Source organism: Urocampus carinirostris, chromosome 8, assembly GCF_059441175.1.
Source record: "Urocampus carinirostris isolate Australia breed hairy pipefish chromosome 8, RoL_Ucar_1.0, whole genome shotgun sequence".
Lineage (NCBI taxonomy): Eukaryota > Metazoa > Chordata > Actinopteri > Syngnathiformes > Syngnathidae > Urocampus > Urocampus carinirostris.
This window is the reverse complement of record NC_142356.1, coordinates 15,140,763-15,165,028: the sequence shown is the minus strand read 5'-3', so window position 1 is coordinate 15,165,028 and position 24,266 is coordinate 15,140,763. Positions and strand designations below refer to the sequence as shown.

Below are 24,266 nucleotides of genomic sequence, written 5' to 3'. Positions count from 1 at the left end.
GTGAAGTTCTGTCATGATTACGGATTTCGATCACCTGTGCCCCCTCATTTGGCGCCAACCGCTGTGGGCTATCTGATTGGTTCCCTGTCCCTTTTTAAGCCCAGTCCTTTCACTCGCCTGTTGTCAGTTCGTCAGCGAACCTCTGTTGTTACAAGGCAAGCATTTTCAACCTGACTCCGGCTTGTCCCGTTTTTGCACCTGTTTTTCCACTTGTCCGTTCCTGATCTCCCGTTTGTCTCCGGCTATGACCTGTTTTCGATTCTGACCACGTCTGCTCTCCCGTCCCGGCTTACGACCTCTTTTTGATCCCGACCATGTTTTTGCTCTCCTGTCCCGGCTATCGAGCTGTTTTTCAGTCCCTGACACTGCCATCTGCCACTACAGAAGATCCACTTCCGTATTAGGATCAAGAGCAAAGTGCGAGAGCGACTTGCTTCCCGCGTCCAGTGAGCACCGGAATGCGGGCACTGCCCTTCTTCTTTCTATACAATAAACTTGTGGTTAACGCTACGCATTTGGGTCCTGATTCCGTTCTGGTCTTGACATATTCAGGTAAAATTTTCATCAAGAAATAAAAAGGAGAAAGACTATTACATTACTAAATCAATCATTTGAACTAGTGTTTGTATGCCTATTTTGTCAATTTTCAGTGTGCAAGAGTTTCGCCAAGTTAAATAAATGTTAAAGTAATGGAAATTAACTCAATTGTTGTTTTCCCTTTTCTTCAAATGCACAATTAATAAACACTAAAAGAGATTAAATCCTACAGTAGGAAAAAAAAAATATTAAAGAGAAAAAAAACCTCAATAATCGTCTCATAGTCAAATCTTACAGTCCTGAATCATAATCTAATTGTGAGCCATAAAAAAGGCCTCTAGCTTTACAGCTAAGGCACACTTTTTATTTCAATAATTTAATGTTTTTTTTTCTCCTGTGTGAACTTCGAGCTAAAATGAGCTTGACACCCCTGATTTACGGCCATATTTATACTTTGGAGATGCCTTTGTTACTGATTAGCGTGAAGGGCTACCTGTTTGATAGGTATTTGTCAAATAATATCTGATAGGTGTTTGGTAAATAATATCATATCAAGTTATTACAATGTTATTACAATGTTATTACTATGTTACTATTGTGTTATTAGCAGGTTGTAAATGATTAAAATTAGGGTGAAAATAGGCTAAAACAGGTTAGAAATCAAATTTCTTAGAAAAACACATTGATTGACGATATAAGTGTCTACTCAGGTGTTTGTAGGACCTGCAACACCCAGCAATTGTGGAAATCATTTGAGTAACAAAAGGCAATCATCAAAGGTGCATTGTGGAATTTTCGGTATCATGTGTGCTCCACCAATACAACACAGAGCAGTATAAATAAAGTATTATTAAAAAGGTAAATGCTAATGAATTACCAATTACCAATTGAAAAAAAAGTCAATAAATAAATATGTAAAGTAAAAATGGTAAGAAATGCCGAATTAAATGTGAAATCGTGCTGTCGATGTACAGTATATAGATATTTGTAATAAACCATTTTTGTTTTATACACCACTGTTCACGTTAGAGGATTTATACATTTACACAATGTTGTGTGGCTTGGTGGCCGTTAGATGTCGCTGCTACTTCAATAAAGCCAAAACGTCTCCTGCAAGCTGTACTGCGCCACCAAATAACAGTCAGCTGCATCTCGACTAAAAAACCGAAAAGCTTTTTCTGACGAAAATAAGATAGTTTCATGTAAAAAAATTGATAACATTTTGTATCTCACCATTTTTAAAATCAAAATAGAATTGTTTTTTTTTTCTTTCTAATTACTGATATGGGACCATGTGTAACGACCCTCAATCATGCACGACACAAGGGTTCACAGTTACTCGGTTTATTGCCTGCATTCAATAAACAATACAAATAAGTCAGGACGTCTGTGCACGACTGCATACATCTAAAACATGAACAAAAATACAAAAATGGGACATCATTCGACATGCCACACATTGTGGCGTGGTTGCATTGAAACATGTTGCATCACAGTAATCATTGTTTCAAGCTACATTACTTTACTTTTAATTAGTGCTTTTTTATGTATCATTTAGCACAACTTATATACATTTATACACAAAAATAGTTCGTGAAAGCAGCTCCTATATTTAGCAAAATATAAACTTTTACCCAAACTGATATTGGGCACAGCTTACATTCAGCATGAGGTGATAAAGCTGAAGGTACGGCAAGCGCAAAAGCCCATAAAGTGCGGAACGAAAAAGACAGTCGCACACGCCCATGGCTTAACAAATGAACGCGGGACCAGAGTTTTAACAGTAATGCAACAAAAAAAAACACAGATTTTGTGAGAATTCAAAACAATCAAATTTCATGTCTGTTACACATGTCTGTTCCGGGACCTGTTTCATGGCACTTTGCACATCAGTAGCAAAGTAATTTTAGCTTTAAAATATATATTTACGTTGTATACCTCGGCATTACTTATCTTCCTGCTCAGTGGAAATAAAATGAATGAGTGGAAGTATTAAACAAGATTAAATTTACTTTGTGTCAATTCGCGATTGATTTATAGGTTCCTCTATTTTTTCTCTTGCACACAATTTTTTTTTCTTATCTCTAAAAGTATAAAAATAAGAAATGTTCGTTGAAAAAATCACCAAAAATCATTTCAGAAAAAAATAATTAATTTTTAGTTGATTAACCATAATGCACAGTATATTCCTCTATTCAACCAAACACGAGAATACAAATTTGTTCCACATATTTTCTAACGGCAGCACCAGGGAAAGCATCACCCCTCTCTCAAAAGCATTAAAATATATATTGGAAACATTTTAAAAATACACAAAGTTATGTCCCCAAAACTTCTTTATATAGTTGAAAAGTAAAAGTTGAAAAAAACATATTTTAATCACGTTCAAAACATAACTTTTAGGGGGGGTTGGGTGAGGGACTCTAATTTGGGCCTAAGAAATGAGGTAAACAAACAAAGAAACCTGTTTGGACTGAATTTAGTGCACAGTTGAAGGGCAAACCACACAACAACCTGAATTAATTGCTCACTTTTAAGCTAAATCGTGTCAAAAACGGACCAGATTTAACACATGCTGTCAAAGTCAAATGGAGGGAGCCCCTCCCCAAAATTTCGGCTACGAATGCATATCAAATATAGTGAAAACCTAACATGAAAAGCTAAAAAATATATTCCAATATGGCCGGATAAGCTGGTATTTGTCAGGCAACACCAGTCAATTATAGTGACTATTTTATGCAAAAACGGGCTACATTGAGCTATATATATATATATATATATATATATATATATATATATATATATATATATATATATATATATAGATATATAGATAGATAGATATATAGATAGATAGATAGACAGATAGATAGATAGATAGATATTGCTTTTCCAGATAACAATAAAAAAAAACTTGACTCGAGACAGGTATTTATTTAAGTCTGGCTGCTTTATTTTTAGGCGGACTGTGTTTGTGCGTCAATAAATCGATTTAACAATCGCTTTAGATTTCAGTTTCTGTAATACCTTGCCACTTTCGGTTTTAAACAAGCATATGTTGATTGTTATTGTTTTTTTAATATTCTGGAGACGGATTGTTTTTCTCGCGTAAAAATAGAGTGCATGATAAAATCAATTCTGCTTTTTAATGTCAAAAGGTTCGCACGTAGGTAATAATAGCGAGTTTCAAGTGAATTCAACTGAGATATATTTTTAAATATGATTGCAATATAATAAAGTGCAAAAATATATGAATCAAAAAGAAGTAACGTACAGTAAAAAAAACATTCCTTTTTTCATACAATAAGGCAGTGATTTTCAACCAGTGTGCCGTGAGAGATCGTCAGGTGTGCCGTGAGAAATTATCCAATGTCACTTTCTAAAATTAAAATTTTTATAAAACATTTATGAATCATTTTCTGCAACTATTATGTCATTGTCAAGTGTCTGTGTTGTAAAAACTGGGGGTATTATAAATTATATTGTAAATAAACATACAGTTCAGTGTCATTTTATAAAATTTTCGGTTAGTGGTGTGCAGGGTTGGGTAGGGTTACTTAAACTTGATTACTTTCAATTACTTTTGGATTACTCCAATACCAAATATGCTAATAAAAGACAAAATAAACTAAATATGAATAAAATTACTAAATTTTGTGCAGGCTTGGGGAGTAACAGAATACATGGAACGGCAAAAATGATGTTGGCAAGCTGTTTGGATTTATTTTCATTTTGTTTCTGTCGCATTTTATGTTAGTTTTGGCGGAGATCAAAGAGATCAAAGCCAGGAGAGAAAGCTTACCACGTGTTGTGAGTCATCATTTTATTCATATTTAGTTTCTTTTGTCTTTTATTAGCATATTTGGTATTGGAGTAATCCAAAAGTAATTGAAAGTGTTCAAGTTAAAGTAACCCTACCCAACCCTGGTGGTGTGCCGCAAAATGTTTCCAATGTAAAAAACATGCCCTGGCTCAAAAAAGGTTGAAAAACAGTGCAATAAGGTATCAAGATCATCTCAGGCGCTTAAGCAAACCTTCTCGGGGGCCAGATGTGGCCCGCGAGCCTTGATTTAGGTGATTTAGCCCAAAATCTCTTGTCTATAAAAAGGTTCTGGGTGGGAACGCTCACTATTATACTCCGTTCTTGTGCATCCCTGGAGTAAAGTTTCTCCCACCTTCTCCTCCTCCTTTTCCTCCTTCTCCTCTTCTTCATCCTCCTCCTCAGCACCGACACTTTCGAACCTGACGCGCAGCGACCATGTTCCGGGTTTTGGACGCCGCGCTGGCCGTGCTGCTCGCCGCCACCCTGCGGAGCACCGCGAGCGGCTACGGCGGCGGAGCTTCGGCCCCGTTCTCAGCCCAAAACACTTCCCCGGACCCTTGCTACGACGAGCACGGCACCCCGCGCCGCTGCATCCCGGATTTCGTGAACGCAGCCTTCGGCAAGGAGGTGAAGGCATCCAGCACTTGCGGACACCGGACCCCGAACCGCTACTGCGTGCTGAGCTCCGCGGACAAGGCGGAGGAGAGAAGCCGCAGCTGCCACACGTGCGACGCGGCGGACCCTAAACGGAACCGGCCCCCGGCCTACCTCACGGACCTCAACAACCCGCACAATTTGACCTGCTGGCAGTCGGAGAACTTCATCCAGAACCCCCGCAACGTGACTCTCACGCTCTCCCTGGGTAAAAAGTTCGAGGTGACCTACGTCAGCCTGCAGTTCTGCTCCCCCAGACCCGAATCCATGGTCATCTCCAAGTCCATGGACTACGGCAAGACCTGGGTCCCCTTCCAGTATTACTCCAGCCAGTGCCGGAAAATGTACAACAAACCGAACCGGGCTGCCGTCACCAAGCAGAACGAACAGGAGGCCGTGTGTACCGACTCCCACACGGACGCCTTCCCGCTCAGCGGAGGACTCATCGCCTTCAGCACGCTGGACGGTCGGCCCTCGGCGCACGACTTCGACAACTCGCCGGTGCTCCAAGACTGGGTGACCGCCACTGATATCCGGGTCACCTTCGGCCGCTTGCACACGTTCGGCGACGAGGACGGCGGGGACACGGAGCTGGCGCGGGACTCCTACTTCTACGCCGTGTCGGACTTGCAGGTGGGCGGCCGTTGCAAGTGCAACGGCCATGCGTCGCGTTGCCTCCGGGACCGGGACGGAGAGCTGCTGTGCGACTGCAAGCACAACACGGCGGGACCGGAGTGCGACAGGTGCAAGCCCTTCCACTATGACCGGCCCTGGCAGAGGGCCACCGCCCGGGAGGCCAACGAGTGCGTGGGTGAGTCGTCACTTGTGTTTTCGGGTCGTAAATGTAATTAAACAAAAATTACATTTTTCCTGATTTAGCACACCATTATTTCGAATCATGACACCACTTCATCACATTTTGCAGAAGGACCCATCGACAAAACTGTTTCAGAAATTTCCGATAATGATTACAACGGTCATAAATTAGAAAACTATTCATCAGTTACTTTAAGCGTACATTTTAATTATTATTACAATAACAATCAGACATAGTGGTAGTAATACACCGTACTTATCACCACCTTTAATAATATTATCATTAACAGGCCCTATTAAAAGTACTAATAGTAGTAGTAGTTTCATTCTTCTTTTTATCAGCAATGCCTTAATTGCTTATTATGATTATTATTAATAATGATAATAATAATAATAATAGTAGTAATAATAATAATAATAATAATAATAATAATAATAATAATAATAATAATAATAATAATAATAATAATAATAATAATAATAATAATAATAATAATAATAATAATAACAATAATAATAATAGAAGTAATAGTCTCAATAGTAGTAATAGTATTTAACTTTGTCTTTACGGTCATAAAAAACACATGGTAAAAAATGTTCATTGGACGTGGCACGTGGTAGTAATCGTAGGAGTAGTAGTAGTAGTAGTAGTGATATTAGTAGCAGCAACAGCAGCAGTAGCAGTAGTAGTAGTAGTAGTAGGAAAGGAGTAGTAGTAGTAGTAGTAGTAGTAGTAGTAGTAGTAGTAGTAGTAGTAGTAGTAGTAGTAGTAGTAGTAGTAGTAGTAGTAGTGAAAGTAGCATTAGTAGTAGTAGTAGTAGTAGTAGTAGTAGTGAAAGTAGCATTAGTAGTAGTAGTAGTAGTAGTAGCAGTAGTGAAAGTAGCATTAGTAGTAGTAGTAGTAGTAGTAGTAGCAGTAGTGAAAGTAGCATTAGTAGTAGTAGTAGTAGTAGTAGTAGTAGTAGTAGTAGTAGTAGTAGTAGTAGTAGTACAAGTATTGTATTACTAGTATTTACTACAAGTTTTTGTTCACATTCTTAACACTTTTGTAGGTATTATCAATATAGCACACCATTATATATATATATATATATATATATATATATATATATATATATACATAAATATATATACATACATATATATACATAAATATATATACATATACATATATATTTAGTCAGTTTTGTGGTACAAAATTGTTGACCGCACCTCTATATATATATATATATATATATATATATATATATATTAGTCAGTTTTGTGGTGCAAAATTGTCAATAAAATTGTTCACAAGAAAACATCTTTATTTAGGTCCTTAGATCCGCCTCGTAAGACGAAACCTCATAATTTTGTAAATATTTCTGTTTTTCATCATCATCATCATCATCATCTTTTAATATTATTATACTGTTTGTACAAGTAGTTCTACAACAGTAGTAATATTAGCCTTGTAGTACTCGTATGTTTTTTTGTCCACTAACACCTATTATAACAAAAAGTTAATAATTTCACCATCAACCATCATCCCATTATATTATCATCATTCATATTTGTGTTCTATAGTGGAAATACTTTTACTTGTAGCAAAGCAACCGAAGAAAATTTCTATTCTTAAGCACTCATATTATCATAAAACATTACTATTATCATCTCCATTAATATTATCATCATTCTTACGGTTAACCGTATTATTATTTTATTATATATCAACAGCAATGGTGCTGAAAGCAGATCAAGTTGTAGTATTTTGCCCGTTTTTTTTTATTAGTCTCTATTACTTTAATCGTATTTTATCCTATTACAGTAAAAACTGGCCTGCATCAGGTTAGTGAGGCACTATAAACTCCGCCCCTCCATCACAAAAAAAGAGAGAAAATAGATGTGTCAGCGCTTCCTTATTCAAGTGCACTTTACTGATTACATCCATAAGGACCGTAAAGGACCCTCATGTGTCACCCCCGCCCTTTTTTCATCCATTTATGTTATTGAATCCGTGCAGAGTGCCCGTGCAAAGCAACGAGAGAAAAAAAGTACAAACAGGTGGACACAGAAATAGCAAACCGGGGATCGAACGATTCATCGGTTGCTGGGTAGAACTCAACCTACCTCTGCCAGAAACCATCGTCAAATGATTATTTGTTTTATTGTTTTGTCATAAGAAGAAGAACGTGAAAGTATCCAGAATTTACCACTTTGCCTGCATGGCATTAGCCACTAGCAAGCAACCTTTGTGATTCTATTAAAATCCTTACGATACACATCAGTGTGATAACTGTTAGCATCCCCAGTGAGCTAATTTATTCATTTAGGTCACAATTCTGACAATTCCACAGACCTTTTCCAGCCGTTTGAAGTACCTTAAATACAGTAAAATCAAAGGAAAACAAAACACATTCTTGTAAAACTGTGTTAGCATTTGGCTATTTAACAAAACATGATGATTGAGCCTGCAAATCACTCAGCGGGAAGTAAAAGGATGTTGCGAATGGATGTCAGCAGGATCTTGAAGCAATTAATGTCAGCGTGTTGGCATGCCGGCAGGAATTTTGGACCGTTTCCTCACTCGGCAATCAGGAACCTGGTTCCAAAAGTAATTGGCTTTTGATTCATTGACAGTTTTGTACCGCTAAGTAAGCAACAACTTTGAGGTCTATTCATGTTTTTATACGTCTTCTTGACAAAGCTTAGAAAATGGTCAGAAGACTTTTAAAAAAAAAAAAAAAAAAAAAAAAAATTATTAAAATAACACAGCTTGAATTTTAGTTGAACTGCTACTTTTTGATCAAATAAACACTCATTTGTGAGTATAATTATTTACATCAGAACAGATAAGTCAAGAAGAACATTTTCAGTAGCATAGGTAGCACTCCAAAAGACAAAAGACAGACGCTCCCCTACTTACGACCATTCGACCTATGAAAACCGCTAGATGCGAAAAAAAAATTCGGGATGTCGAAAAGTAAGTTAGATTTTGTATTGTGTGCACCTCTTTCCGAGTAAAGGACATTACTGTAGTGCTTCTTTCCGCCGCGTGGCGCTGTGATAGGTCACCCAGCATCCACCCCGAAGAAGAAATCCGCTTCCTCTTCCTAGTTCGTGTGTAAACATTCTATACTGTATCTCCAGCGCGCTAAGAACTTTGACATTTCTGTTGTTTAATATCTTGTGGATCCATTCAATATGGTTGGTGTAAAGAGTAAAGATGAGACGAGCCGTTTTTTTAAAATGAAAGTAAAATAAGGAAGCTTGATGCGGTTGAGAAAATGGTTGGATCGCTTTTTTACGGGAAACACTTTTTACCACGGAGGAGGACCTCTTGAAGGTCATTTTCCAAAAGTAAGTTGAACTTAACTTCATCTTTATAGAGCATATTATTATTTTAAATGTTTATTTTTTAGTACAAAACAATACAAGTCACTTATGCAAGCCTTAAACATACTCATATAAACCTTAAAACATACATTTCATACAAAATATAGCATTAAAGCAACTTACGAACAAATTCAATTTACGAACGATCGTTCGAAACCGTTCGTAAGTGGGGCAATGTCAGTACGTATGAACGTTTTTTTTTCCTAAAAGTACATTTTCTTAGTGAAAGTCTGAATGAATCGCTTCCTGAAACATTCCATCTTTTTCTCAGTTCATTTGAGCGTAGCTGCAAATGGCTTGTCAAATTTTGTGCGCAACCAGGACGAGATGAGGGTCGGGACTTACTTCAAACATAGTTACAAATTATTCAGCGAAAATCTTTCTAAAAATTATAAAATACAAAACAATTTTAGACTTTTACACGCTGAACATCTTTAAAGTCAACCAACAACACAAAATACGTGAAAATCCAAAACAATACATTACAAATTAAACATATTAACTCTTTAGTGGGCAGCACGGCGGCGCAGTGGTTAGCGCGTGTGCGGCACAGTTCTGAGGTCGTGGGAACCTCCTGCGTGGGTTCAAATCCAGCTCTCGGCCTTACTGTGCGGAGTTCGTATGTTCTCCCCGTGCTTGCGTGGGTTTCCACCCTAGGTGTGACTGAGCGAGTGAGTTGTCTGTCCCCGTGTGCCCTGCGATTGGCTGACAACTAGTTCAGGGTGTCCCCTGCCCACTGCCCGATGATTTCTGGGATGAGCTCCAGCACCCCGCGACCCTACTGAGGATAAGCGGTGCAGCTAATGAGATGAGATGAGAACTCTTTAGTGCTATAAATGAATGATCAAATGCAAAAACAGACAAAAAACGTATTATGATTCTATTGGACCTAATTTAGACACAGATCTTCTGAAAAACGCGCCAAAAATTAAAATAACATAACAATAAATAAAACTAAAAGAAAAAGATCAGCAGTCTCTGAGATTGAAAAAAATGAATGCACTCTGCTTGGGGCAATCAATATCATTAAAATGAGTCAAAATTTGGCTTTTTTTCCCCCTGCATTCAGTACAGTGGGACCTCGCTACTCCGCGGTCCCACGTTCGCGGGTTCAGAGCTTCGCGGTTCTAAAAAAAAATAATAATAAAATGAAATAATTTAAAAAAAACAAAACTTTTTTTTTTTAAAGCATTTTTGAACTACTTCGCAGATTTTCACTTCTCGCGGGTGGTTTTGGTCCCCATTAACCGGGTCTAAAAAATAATAATAATAAAATATATATATATTTTTTTTTTAAGCATTTTTGAAGGGCCGTCGCTACTTTGCAGATTTTCACTTTTCGTGGGTGGTTTTGGTCCCCATTAACTGGGTCTAAAAAATAATAATAATAAAATAAAATAATTTAAAAAAACAAATGTTTTTTCTTTTTCCTTTTTTTTTTTAAGCATTTTTGAAGGCCCGTCGCTACTTCGCGAATTTTCACTTTTCACGGGTGGTTTTGGTCCACATAAACCGCGATAACCGAGGGATTACTGTACAGCACTCTCTTTTTTCTTTCCGTGTTGAACACCATTATTGCCCAATATCTATAGAGTCATTTCCGTGTTTGTAAACCAGTGTGATAAATTAAAGCTGCATGTGCATTGAAGCACAATGGCAGAATTCATGTCAGTTTATAGCAGCCCATTGAAACAAACAAATATCCAATATCATAGTTAAAAAATTAATAGAAAAAAGTAGCAACAAGATAGAGATTTTATTTGACTTATCAAAGCAAATGCCCCCCAAAAAACATTATTTTGACCGGCGCTGGATTTCTTCTTTTGAAGGTAGTGGAAAATTTGAAAAATTGGCCTTGAAAGTGTTTGAAAAGTACTTTAAGTTTGGAAATGAAAGGGTGCACGAACCCTGTTAGTACCTAAGTTCACAAAAGTCAGAAGAATGTTTTAACCCAAGTTGTTATTATAAACACAATTTTTTTGCGATGCGGTCAACTCACCTTCAGAAAATGCTAATGCTAATTGTTCCTGAGAGCATCTTTGACCGCTTTTTTTTTCACATAAAACAGAAAAATCTAAATCAGATCTGCTTGCTTTATAACCATCACCTTTGGTCGTTTTCATGGTATTCAATAGCATGTTATGCTATAGTTAGCAAGATGCTAGTTATGGCCACGTAGTGAATTGAATTAAGAATTGAATTCCTTTTGTCCTCGTGCTAGATACTAGCATGTTATATTATATTCGGCAAGATGCTACTTGTGGCCACGTAGTGAATTTAATTATGAATTTAATTCATTTTTGTGCTCGTGCTTAATACTAGCATGTTATGCTATATTCGGCAAGATGCTACTTGTGGCCACGTAGAGAATTTAATTACGAATTTAATTCCTTTTTGTGCTCGTGCTAAATACTAGCATCTTATGCTATATTTGGCAAGATTCTACTTGTGGCCACATAGTGAATTGAATTAAGAATTTAATTAATTTTGTACTTTTTGTATTTAAACTAATTTAATTATGCTTTTTACTAACCTGAATTAATATGCTAATCATTTACCCAAGCCTGTCTTAAAACACAAAGGCTAGCATGTGTTTATTAAGACAATTAATCAAAATTTTTGAATAAATGAATAAAATAGTAAGATGTTAATGATAATGTTATGACAATTATGTTAAAAATCAATCTGATATCTTTGAGTTCAAGTCCAAAAGGGAAAAGACAAAAATACTAATCTCATGATGTATAATTGCTAACATATACGGCGTTAGCAGGTGAAATTGGCCTTATTTTGAGTCCAAATTGCTTTAATCCTACAAAATAAAATCCTCACTTCATTTTTAAAAAGAAGACTTGAATGCAGCATAAACTGATCCGATATTTTGTATTACAAATAATAATTATTTCAAATGAAAATAATCAGTATGTAGTTTTACATAAACAATTCAATGTAAGATAGCTTTTTTCAGACTCTTAGAATTTAAGCGTTTCAACAGTATGTATTCCCCTATTTTTATTGTTTATTATGATAAATGAGCGATTAGGTTTGTATGTAATTTATTAACAATACAACAAACATTTACATGACATTGTCACTTAAATTTGTTAGATTTAAAAGAATTATTGCACATATGGGGGCTTTTTTATTATTTTTAAAACAAATTATTTACAAATTAATAACTGTCACGGTTGCCATGGCGCCCAATGGGTCCCGCCCGTGTGGCGCCAGCTGCGGCTCGTTGACAGAATGCCTTTCCGTCTATTTAAGCTCAGTGCTCTCACTCTTCCTTTGTCAGTCCGTCAACAAACCTCTGCCCCGAAAGACGTGGGATTTGACTCGGTCCTGTTTCCTGTTGGTATTTCCTGTCCGGTATTGTTCTTGTTTTTTATGTCCTGTTTGATATCCGTTTCCAGTTTCGTTCCCGTCTAGTTTGTCCTGTTTAATTTCGATATCCTGTTTTGTTATCAATTCTGTCTGTCTCGTTGTTTAATATTGGTTTCCAGTTTCGTTCCCGTCTAGTTTGTCCTGTTTATTTTCGATATCCTGTTTTAATATTAATCCTGTCTGTCCCGTCCGGTCCGGTATCTACCCCATCTGTCCAATATCTGCTCGGGCAATTGGTATCGATCTCGTCGGCCTCTGGCTTCCTATCATTCCACGCCAGACTGCTGCCTAACGTGCATGACTCCCCATTTCCCGTAAAATGAAAGGCTTGCGTGGGAAACGTCACGCATTTGGGTCCTGATCCTGTTCCGGTTCATCACACTGTTGTTGTGTTATAACCCAAGGACAAATTATAACCCAAACCAGTAACTAAGTTTGGAATTTCTGATACCAGATTTGTTTTTAGACCAATACCAATAACCAAATATTCAGTAGTCATGGATACCGATATCACGGTCACGGATCCCTTAAACACCTTGGTCGTAAGTGTGTCTTGGGTTATCCTGGTGGGTTGTAGGGCACCACTTCCTGCAGTGTGTCTTGGGCAATTCTGGCTGTGCCCATCCTTCTTCAGGCCGTTTTTTGGTTAGAGATTTGCTTCCCTTAATGAAACAAATAGTACTGGTTTCCGTGGTTACCAATAGCAGGGGAAGCGTCCTGATCTGACTCGGGCAGGTTTATCATGCCTCAGGACACTTACTGGCTCAATGTATGACCTGAACCACAAGCAAGTCCGAAGACTTAACCAGCTGATACAAAAATTCCATTTTATATTAAATTCCCTTCTTTCTGCAAATTTTTTTTTTAATTATTTCAAATTCCAAGCATAATACATTTATTTCATGGTAATTAACCCTTCCTTCAGTAGCGATATTTTGATTCTCAACTACTGCCTCAAGTTTCTGATAGGTATCAGCTACTATTGTATTTTGAGTACAGATACTTTTATAGGCTGGTATCAATGCTAATACTGATACCTGGTATCTGTACTTGCCAACAAAATTGAATCGTCACCAAGTTATCGACGTATTCATCGAATGTTTCTTCTTATTCCTTTTCGGACATGTTACAATAACATTTTGTTTTGTTTTTTGATTTGATTTTTTGTTTTGTTTTTCTCATGCTTAAAATCACGTTTTTTTTTTCCATTAAGTAAATAATTAGTTAATTAATTCGAATATAGATTAATTAGCCTTCTCTTAAGACCTGCTGTTGTTTCTGTCAGTTTTTATGAGCTTCCCTCTGTTCCCATTCCTTAAACGGTTAAGCTGTGCCTTGCCATAATTGTGTTTTTTCATAGTATAATAGATTTTATTTTGTTTTCATTGTAGCATTTGTGTGTCTGTGTGTGTGTGCTTGTGTGTGTGTTTCTTTTAATCTGAATTCGGGGTGTTGGTGTCATGAACCGGAACTGGAGGAGAACCCAGATGCATAATGTTTCTCACACAAGCTTTATTTTGCGGGAATGGGGCACAAACGCTAGTGAATCGGCGATCGCTGGGCAGAAGAGAAAAGACAGAAGTCTGGCATGGAACAATAGGAAGCCAGAGACCAACGAGATCGATACCAGTTACACGAGCTGATACTGGACAGATGTTGTCGATACCGGAAGGAACGGGACTGACAGGATTGATAACAGATATAGGAGATTGGAGTCAGACATCAGACAGAACAAGATAGACGGGAACGATACCAGACACCGGAGACTGATATCAAAACAGGGCGAAATAGACGGGATAGATATCGGACAGGATACCAGACAGAATCCAAACACACATCCTGCGGGTGCAGAAGTTCGTTGACTGACTGACAAAGGGTGAGTGAGAGCACTGAGCTAAAATAGGAGGGAAGCCAATCAGTCAACGAGCCGCAGCTGGTGCCAAACGGGCAAGGCCAATTGGGCGCCATGGGCAACCGTGACAGTTGGGTGGGAACAAAGGGACATATATTATTTATTACATTTTTTTATTATTTATTTATTATGTTATATTTATTAAATGTTTTTATTTGGCGCTTTGATTTGCAATTTGTCTAAAAAAAGCTATTCTAATAGATTTTGCTTTTATTATCAGAGATAACTAAGTATAATGTCACTGTATTGATAAAAAATTATGTTACAGTAACATTTCATGTTCAAAAAGGATGATTTTACTCATACTGGAACACAAACGGTTCAAAAATACATTCAAAATATTTCATACTAAAGTCATCACAGGTTATATATTATTTATCCTCTATAAGGAGCTGATATATCTTCACTTTTTCTTGAAAAAATTAGAAGACTGACTTTGAGCATAGGAAAGTTACGTAAAAATTTACCAAGAAGATCCGAAGATCAGATCTTCTTCTCACAATAATAAAAAGACCACTCGAACGCTCCTGCAACACATCAAACTCTCATCGAGCTTCAAACAAATTGAGTCGGGTTGAAATTCTATTTGTGTGATGATGAATAGCTCAAGCTAATTTATGACCTGGGGAGTTTTCTTTCCCATATAAGTCACGGCTCGATTTTGCGTGCGTGCAGGTGATTGGGTCTTGAGTGTTTATTTGAGCATGAAGTTGTCATGGAGGCCTTGCCGTCTTGCTGCTGTTTGGTCGACATCCACTTGATCATCTTTCATACCCCGCCTGCACAAAGTCATCTCAGTCAGCAGGGGTCAGCATCAGACGCAAGTGCGTGATATAAAACCCCAAAGGATTCTGTTGTTTTCCAAATGGAATGTAATTTTTTTTTTTTCAGTCAGAGGCGAAAGCTCGCAAGGTCATCTCAATTTGCCAGGGGTGAGCTCGGGTTAATCCATCACTCATTAGCTCGCGGAGATAACACATATGGTGGGGTGAAGGGCTGGGAGGTCCTCGCTTTTTCTCACCCCCAACCATTCTCTCTCAGGCTGTCTTTGTCCCATTCTTTTTTTTGCTTTTCGACTCATCTTGCACGGTAATGAAGTCACATGGTAGTGGGTGTGCAAACTTCGGCCTCGGAGCTTTATAAGCCTTTATAAGGTTGTTGTTCTCAGTAGTAGTAATAATAGTAGTAGTATTTGTTGTGATTGGACGCTGCAAACAATAGGTTCGTACCCCATCGGCAGAACATTTTCATCATTTAATGTATATATCTTTTTCATTTTAGGACATTTTATATTGTTTCTCAAATGAGTAGTAGTATAAACTAGTACCATAATTATGCTCATTTTGAGAATTATTATTAAATTTAACAAACTTGTTTATTTTTATAAATATTCTGCTAATAGGGTACTATCTTGGATGTTATTTTCCTGTTTTTGAAGTGTTTCAGTAGTAGTAGTAGTAGTAGTAGTAGTTTTAGTGGTAGTAATAATAGTAGTAGTAGAAGTAGTAGTAGTATAAACTAGGGAACATAATTTTGCTAATTTTGAGAATTATTCATGTATTTTACAAATGGTTTATTTTTATAAATATTCTGCTAAAATTGTAATATTTTGGAGGTTTTTGTTTGTTTTTGAAGTGTGGCAATAATAGTAGTAGTATTAGTAGTAGTAGTAGTAGTAGTAGGAGTTGAATTAGTAGTAGTTGAAGTAGTAGTCGTAGTAGTAGTCTGTAGTAGTATTAGTAGGAGTGGTAGTAGTAGTAGTAGTAGTAGTAGTAGTAGTAGTAGTAGTAGTAGTAGTAGTAGTAGTAAAAGTAGTAATAGTAATAATAGCAATAATAGTAATAGCAGTTGTACGGACGTGTCACAGAATTTTGCTCATTTTGAGAATTATTATTATATTTTACAAACTTGTTTATTTTTATAAATATTCTGCTAATAGGGTACTATTTTGGACGTTATTATCCTGTTTTTGAAGTGTGGCAGTAGTAGTAGTAGTAGTAGTAGAACTAGTAGTAGTATAAACTAGTACCATAATTTTGCTCATTTTGAGAATTATTAGTATATTTTACAAATTTGTTTTTTTTTTAATAAATATTCTACTAATATGACAATATTTCAGATGTTTTTTGTTTGTTTTTGAAGTGTGGTAATAGTAGTAGTAGTAGTAGTAGTAGTAGTAGTAGTTGTAGTTGTAGTAGTAGTAGTAGTAGTAGTAGTAGTAGTAGTAGTAGTAGTAGTAGTAGTAGTAGTAGTAGTAGTAGTAGTAGTAGTAGTTGAAGTCGTATTTGTAGTAGTAGTCTGTAGTAGTAGTATTAGTAGTAGTAGTAGTAGTAGTAGTAGTAGTCATAGTCGTAGTAGTAGTAGTAGTAGTCATAGTCGTAGTCTTAGTAGGAGTAATAGTAGTAATAGTATTAATAGTAATAGTAGTTGTGCAGACCGGTCACATAATTTTGCTCATTTCGAGAATTATTAGTTTATTTTACAAACTTGTTGATTCTTAAAAAAATATTATGCAAATAGGGTACTATCTTGGATGTTTTTTGTCCTGTTTTTGAAGTGTGGCAGTAGTACTAGTAGGAGTAGTAGTAGTAGTACAGTAGTCGTAGTAGTAGAAGTCGTTACAACGTAGGCCAGCCCCCAAACAGCGCTGTAAATATGTTTCTTAATACCCTAACATTTTCTTTTAAACTTCTAATTCTTGTTTAACTTGTTAATCCTTGAAAAGAATAGCGAGTTTTTTCCTTGTGTTGGTATGTTGTTTTCCATCAAATTTAAACTTTCCTTTTTAAAGTTCACAGAGCTCGAAAAAACACGCTGATTTCTTTTCAGCGTTTTTATTAGCAAAAAACTATGTTTTACTCTCATCAATGTATGTTTTACTCTCATCAAGTAATTAAAATGATCAAACGGGGTATAACCAATGCGCATTGACTTGATTGTTAGCCTTCAAACCTTAAATGCTATCAAGCACAATTTAACGCAACATCGTATCCAGGAACTTCAGTCCTACGATTAAAAATGAAACTAGATTGCAGGCCACAAATATTTTTAACAAGAACCACATCTTGCGAACACAGTGCATGAAATCCTGCCTATGGAAAACTTAAAGTACTCAGTATAAATATATGCAAAGTCTGTGAAAAAATAGCATTGTAAGGATGTTTTTCCTGACTGTTTGCCTCCTTATTATCATCCCCCCTACGGCCTGTGGGCCCCCTCCTCGTTCTTAACAAAAGAGACAATTAATTAGGCTCAGTGTCCAACTGGGAACAAGATAGCAGTTAACAAATTGCTGATTGAGCTCCTCCGAAGGGGAAAGTGAGTGTTTTCTTGACTAAAAACGAGCGTTACTGAAATCACTTTCAGGCTTGCTTTTGTGTGCTTTTCCTTTCCCACATTTGTCCCCTTGCTCGTCATAAGACCTAATGGGGCCCTTATTGCAGGGTGACAAGAATGAAAAGGGAAATCTAATTATAAAGGGGCCATAAGGAAAATAGCAGGAAATGGAGTCATTATAGGGGATATTTGTGTTATGAGATGACGGTGGAGATGCTTCTCGAAATTCTTTTTGGGTGACCAAAGCGTATAAAACAGTGATCTCAAACGGCCCCTAGGATGATGGTTTAAGGCCCCTGCCGTAATAATAAAAGTTAAAGGTACAGTGTGTATTATTTGACCACTAGATGTTGTAGTATTCTGTCACTGAATAATACACCCCTTTTAATTGCAGCATTAGCTGATTATGGATTCATTTATTACTGATTTTTTTATTTTCATATGAATCCTTAACACTTTCTATTTTTTGTATATGAAATGATTTTGTACGGGAAATTAAAAAAGATATTTGAAAACACGTCCAAACTTTTTGTGGAAAACTCACCCGGACCCTAGCTCTGGTGGCCCCTGTGGTAAACTGAGTTTAAGAGCCCTTGTATACAAAAAATGTGAAAATTTGGCTGGGAAACTCTTGAATTTTCTCTTGATGATTGACATTAATATATTCCATAAGGGTTAAACAACCTTTATTGTACATATTTAACGCAATAACGCACACTCTGATGTAGAAGGTCCACTTGAGTTTTTTTGGGTTGAACAACTGTAGTTTTAACTTAGACAGATGTCATCAGGTTTCTACACAAGGGTGTGAAATAAATCTGAAGCCCTGATAATAAACAAAGTATGTCCCCCAAAAACAAAGACTGTAGTGATGGTAAACATTGGTAGACGGGAAGGAAAAGAATAACAGTGGCCAGAAAATGCCCGCTGACCTCCTATGGCTATATTTTTTTTTTTGCTTAAATACTTAGTTAACTCATTCACAACTAATAATTATAATAATAATAATGATAATAATACATTGTACTTCGAAACGCCTTTCAGGAAACCCCAGATGGCTGTACATAGAGTAACAAACAACAATAAAGCAAGAATTAAACAGGAATAAAACAAGAAAGTAATAAATAGGAAATAAAAACACAGTAGAGTTAAAAGGGGTGAGTTTTTCCCTCCAAATATATACAGTATTTGCCCATTAATAGCATGACAATCTGGATGATTATAAAACTACATTTCTTCTCCCTATGTTGCAGCCATTTGTTGACTTTGGCAAAAGCAGGCGTCTTTCCACTAATTGGCATTTTGCATGGACTAAATTGGGGCAGATTTCCAGTTTTCCTGAATCAGAAGGGTTTTTCATTTTGCATGCGCAATTATTTAATGCATTGTTCCTTACAGAGCCGATTATCGCACTTGCAAAGCCAAGACTGACTGATAAAATGGTTTAGTCGTAGTATGAAACGGACACTTTTTACTACAGTTTACAGTCAAGGTGTAACACCAACCAACAGACCCCATTTTGGCTGTAAATTGCCAAACAATCCTTTCTATGGAAGCGCATTAAAAATATCTATGTTCATTGTTGAGACATCCACGTAAAAACAAATTTTTTACCCAAAAGCTCTAGCAAAGCACCTAAAGCAATTGAATAAGATGAGTGGTAGGAATGGGCTGAGCTTTGCACAGGGCCTGTGCACTCCTACTCTTAAGTGTCCCATCAGGCTTTAAGGCTAGGATCTTAGCTTGGCCTTTTGGCTGAGAGTAAGAGTCGCGGCTCCTAGGCTTTGTAGCATATTATGAACTGATGGATAATGGATAATGAATAACGAAGATAGATCAATAACCCTTAAAAATCCCTCCCCCCCCCATCAGGTTATGGAGGATGTTAAATACTACATTCTACTACTATTACCAACCACTGTTCCAATGTTGATCAGCAGTCATACATTTTTTTTTGCTAGAAATTGGTCATTTGGTTCTGTGCGCTGAGAAAAGAAGTAAGTGGTGGAGCCTAAATATCTCCTTTCCATCATTGTCAGAAACAATCTACCTGAAGGCAAAACAGCTGCCAAACATCTATGTTTTAAACTGTAGACTCCTCTGAGGATAAAATAACTGTCTCTAGCTGAACTCCAGTACTTCCTGTTCTTGGGGTAAGGATGTTGAGAGATTTAGAAGAAATTATGAAGCAGATCTGGGAACTTGAAATCTAAGGGTCATAAGTATGACATAGACCAAAGCATGAGATTTATGGGCTCTCCTAAGCTTCCTGCTCACTCCTACTCATCTGTAAGTAAACTTGACTTACAGGCCAACAATGTAAAATGTACACACCTCGGCAGGTATGTTTTGATTCATGAGGAAGAGTCGAGAACTTGATTTAGGTTTTATCATATGTGATTGCGAGCAGAAGCTTTCGTCCAACCATCAGGCAATGTGTCGTGGAAGGGAGCCGGCAGAACTTCAAATTATTGAACCATTAGTCAGTCGGATTTATTTATTTTCCTTCCCATTTGAATGTCTTCCTCTGAGTCACTTCAAAAAGATTTACAGAGCAAGTTGCCAGAGTACTGATCTCTAATGACATCCACAGTGGGGAAATGGCCCACTTGGCCCTTTAGTCGAAAAAATACATTAAACAGAAGCTTGATTTAAGGCTGAAAAACACTAAGGTAGAAAAATATGAAACCCAACTTGATTGCATACTTTGAAAGCGTTTTCAAAGAAGCAGACCTTCAAAATTTTAGGACCCTAACGATGTACCCAATTTTGAGATTCTGAAGTTTGTTTTGTCCATCTGATTCAGACTTACGATATATTAAGTCCAAAAAACTTTCAATAAGGGAGTGGGAACCTTAAACTCAGCCAACATCCATGTACGCATTCCGATCTCTTCCGAGTTCCAGACTCTTGTTCTGATCCTCAAGGATGCATCAATCCAACATGGGAACACTTCCCAAAGTAAATTAGGGTGTGTTGAATTGTCATGGGATACTCACTTCTCTTAGGTAGGGAGTAAAACAGAAAAGTGTTCTGACAACAACGAAATGTTTCTGTTCTCGTCCTAAGACTATTTCAAGAAAGTCCAAGACCTTTTATTCTCTTTTTTGCAAGGGGGCTTACCATAAAGGGAATCATTTTGTAATCAACCTAAAGACCATTCAGTAAAGAATGGTATTGGGTCACATTACTTTGTTATATTCTTCTTTAGCTGTAGGCAAAATCTCTGAAACCTAGACAAAAACATGATGGAAACGATCTGGTCTAGACCCATTGTGATCAGAACTCAATGGTCTCCCGACCCAAGATCAAGAAAATGACATGAAAAAAAGCTTTTGTCTCAAAGATCGCACCCCTTAAAATGTCCTGAGATTATTTAAGATGAGATAAAACAAATGCAAAATTGGGTATAACCTGAGAGTTGGGTTTTTAATTATTAAATAATTTAATATAACCTGATAATTTCATTGTCAGGGCACTGAATAAATCACAACTGTGCATCTGAGAAGAGGTTTTACCTGCCACTGGAGCAGCTTCAATCATTTTGTCTGATAAGGATTGCACCAGAATAGTTACATTTTAAAGAAATGTTGGATGAGACCTAAAACGTTATCCAGCACAGATAAGACCAATTCTTTCTCAAAGGTTACTGATCATTTAACTGTAGACCACAAGGAGACGGTGACCCTGCATTTTTCATTTAACAGTATGGAATAAGTGTCATAATTACCGATGTGAATCACCTGTGCCCGCTCATTTGGCGCCTACCGCAGCAGGCTCTGATTGGCTCCCTGTCACTGTTTGAACCCAGTCCTGTCAGTCCCCTGTTCTCAGTCCGTCTGCAAACCTCAGTGTATACTAGGCAAGCCTTTTTCGACCCTATCCCGTTTTTGCTCCCGTCTGTCTCCGGCTACTACCTGTTTTGATCCTGACCACGTCTGCTCTCCCTTCCCGGCTTACGACTCATTTTTGTTTCCCTACTACATCTACTCACCCATTCTGGCTTACGACTTGTTTCCGACCCCGACCACGCCTTGCTCTCCCAGTCCCGGCTACCGACCAGTTTTTCCGTCCCTGACACCACCATCTATCTATCTATCTATCTATCTATCTATCTATCTATCTATCTATCTATCTATCTATCTATCTATCTATCTATCTATCTATCTATCTATCTATCTATCGCTCGCTACGGAAGATCCACTTCCGTGTTCGGATCACATTCCGAGTACGAGAGCGACTTGCTTCGCGTCCTCTTTCTTTCAATAAAATGGTGAGAAAATGTTACGCGATTGGGTCTACGCTGTGTGCTGGTCGTGACAATAAGATGTTTTTGTGTCCCTTCTCTACATCTTTTCCTTTATAAAACATTAACAACGATGCACACCCCCCCAAAAAAACAACTTTGCAGTGTTCGTGTGTATGGTGAGCTACGTTGTTAGGATGCTTATCTGCCATTGATCGAAATTAAAATTAGGGTTCCAATCACCAGCTAATCGGCAATATGACTTGGCGATTCCCACATCAGTCTTATGACAGACAGCTTTGAATTTTTTGTCAAAGTTAGTGAAACTTCTACTCATTCAAACCTTGATTGGAATGAACACGAATCAGGACTTCCTGAAGGGTGCGAACCAGACCATATCACCCTCACCCAGTGCTGGCAACGGGTCTCGTCCCCTGTCAAGTCCTTAAGGCCAAGAGACACATTTGAGGACCTGCCAGGAGATATTTGAACCCGCAAGACCGTGATCCACTAGTCTCGTAGAAACAAAAAACGAATCGTAAACAGACGGGAGCTGATTTCGAAATCTGTATCACCGTCTTGCTTGTCTGTTCGCAGTTGTGTTCCGCGGAGGCGGAGCCCAGAGGTGACAGGGTAAGCTAATGGCTGGATTTCAAACAATAAGGGTGCAGGAAGTGGCAGAAGTGAGTCTGCTCGGAGAAAGTGATGGTCTGGTTTTCATGCTCCTCTGCCACGGGAACCGCAAATCCGCTTAGGAAGGATCTTCTGTGATTGCGCGACATCCGTTTTCTCATCATGGAGGTTCCCGAGGTGTCCAAAACCGCGGATCGGTTCCCCGTGCGGAAACGTACGTGGACGCGTCGGTCGGCTGTCGTACCCGATTAGCTGCTATTATGTTATCACACAGCGGAGCGTTGTCTCCAGCTTTCGGATGCCGTCAAAGCTGTCGGCCCTGACGCTATTAAGACAGCTGCTCCCGGCAGGCCATTGTTCGCCGACAGGCATCGAGGAATCTTTATTCTGCCTGGAGGGGGCCTGAAGTCCTGAATGGGAGCTGCTCATGTCATCTTACAGCCATGGCATTTTTATGGCATAGCTGACATACGCCCGACACCCTTTAGCGGAGCTCCCACCCCTCTTGAGCTCCCTTGACATGTCAACTGTCGCTATCCCCTCATTGTGAAATACCTGAAAGCCATGCTCGAGTAAAAATATTTTGAAGAAAAGAAACTGCAGATAGTAGAAGTTAAATTGGCCTTGTCGAATATTTTTCAAAGAGACATTGTTTTTTTGGGGGGGTTTGAACAATTTTATTGACACTAGTGACAGCAAATAAACAATGTGAGGTTTGAACAATTTTTCTCGACAATCTCAACAGCAATTAAGCATATTCACAATTTCGTGACGTTTTAACAATTTTTTCCGACATTTTTAACAGCAATTAAACACACAATTTCGTTATATCATATCCCAACAATATGAGTTTTTATCGACACTTTTAACAGCAATTAAATACTACTTGGTTTGGTTTTTTTGGTTTTTAGCAAATAAACAATGTGAGGTTTGAACAATTTTTCTCGACAATCTCAACAGCAATTAAGCATATTCACAATTTCGTGACGTTTTAACAATTTTTCCGACATTTCTAACAGCAATTAAACACACAATTTCATTATATCATGTCCCAACAATATGAGTTTTTATCGACACTTTTAACAGCAATTAAATACTACTTGGTTTGTTTTTTTTGTTTTTTAGCAAATAAACAATGTGAGGTTTGAACAATTTTTCTCGACAATCTCAACAGCAATTAAGCATATTCACAATTTCGTGACGTTTTAATATTTTTTTCCGACATTTTTAACAGCAATTAAACACACAATTTCGTTATATCATATCCCAACAATATGAGTTTTTATCGACACTTTTAACAGCAATTAAATACTTCTTGGTTTGTTTGTTTTTTGGTTTTTAGCAAATAAACAATGTGAGGTTTGAACAATTTTTCTCGACAATCTCGACAGCAATTAAGCATATTCACAATTTCGTGACGTTTTAACAATTTTTTCCGACATTTTAAACAGCAATTAAACACACAATTTCATTATATCATATCCCAACAATATGAGTTTTTATCGACACTTTTAACAGCAATTAAATACTTCTTGGTTTTTTTGGGGGGG

General features: G+C 37.5%; 1 protein-coding gene across 1 annotated transcript in view; it reads left to right on the top strand.

Annotated features, from left to right (window-relative positions):
* The first annotated feature begins 4,688 nt into the window (after positions 1-4,688).
* The window catches only part of LOC148360800 (netrin-1-like), a 66,605-nt gene continuing 47,027 nt past the window's right edge, over positions 4,689-24,266 (top strand). The window contains exon 1 of the mRNA XM_088341701.1: positions 4,689-5,825. Within this exon, the coding sequence (XP_088197827.1) occupies positions 4,796-5,825 (1,030 nt within the window). The 5' untranslated portion in view covers positions 4,689-4,795. The remainder of the gene's footprint in view (positions 5,826-24,266) is intronic.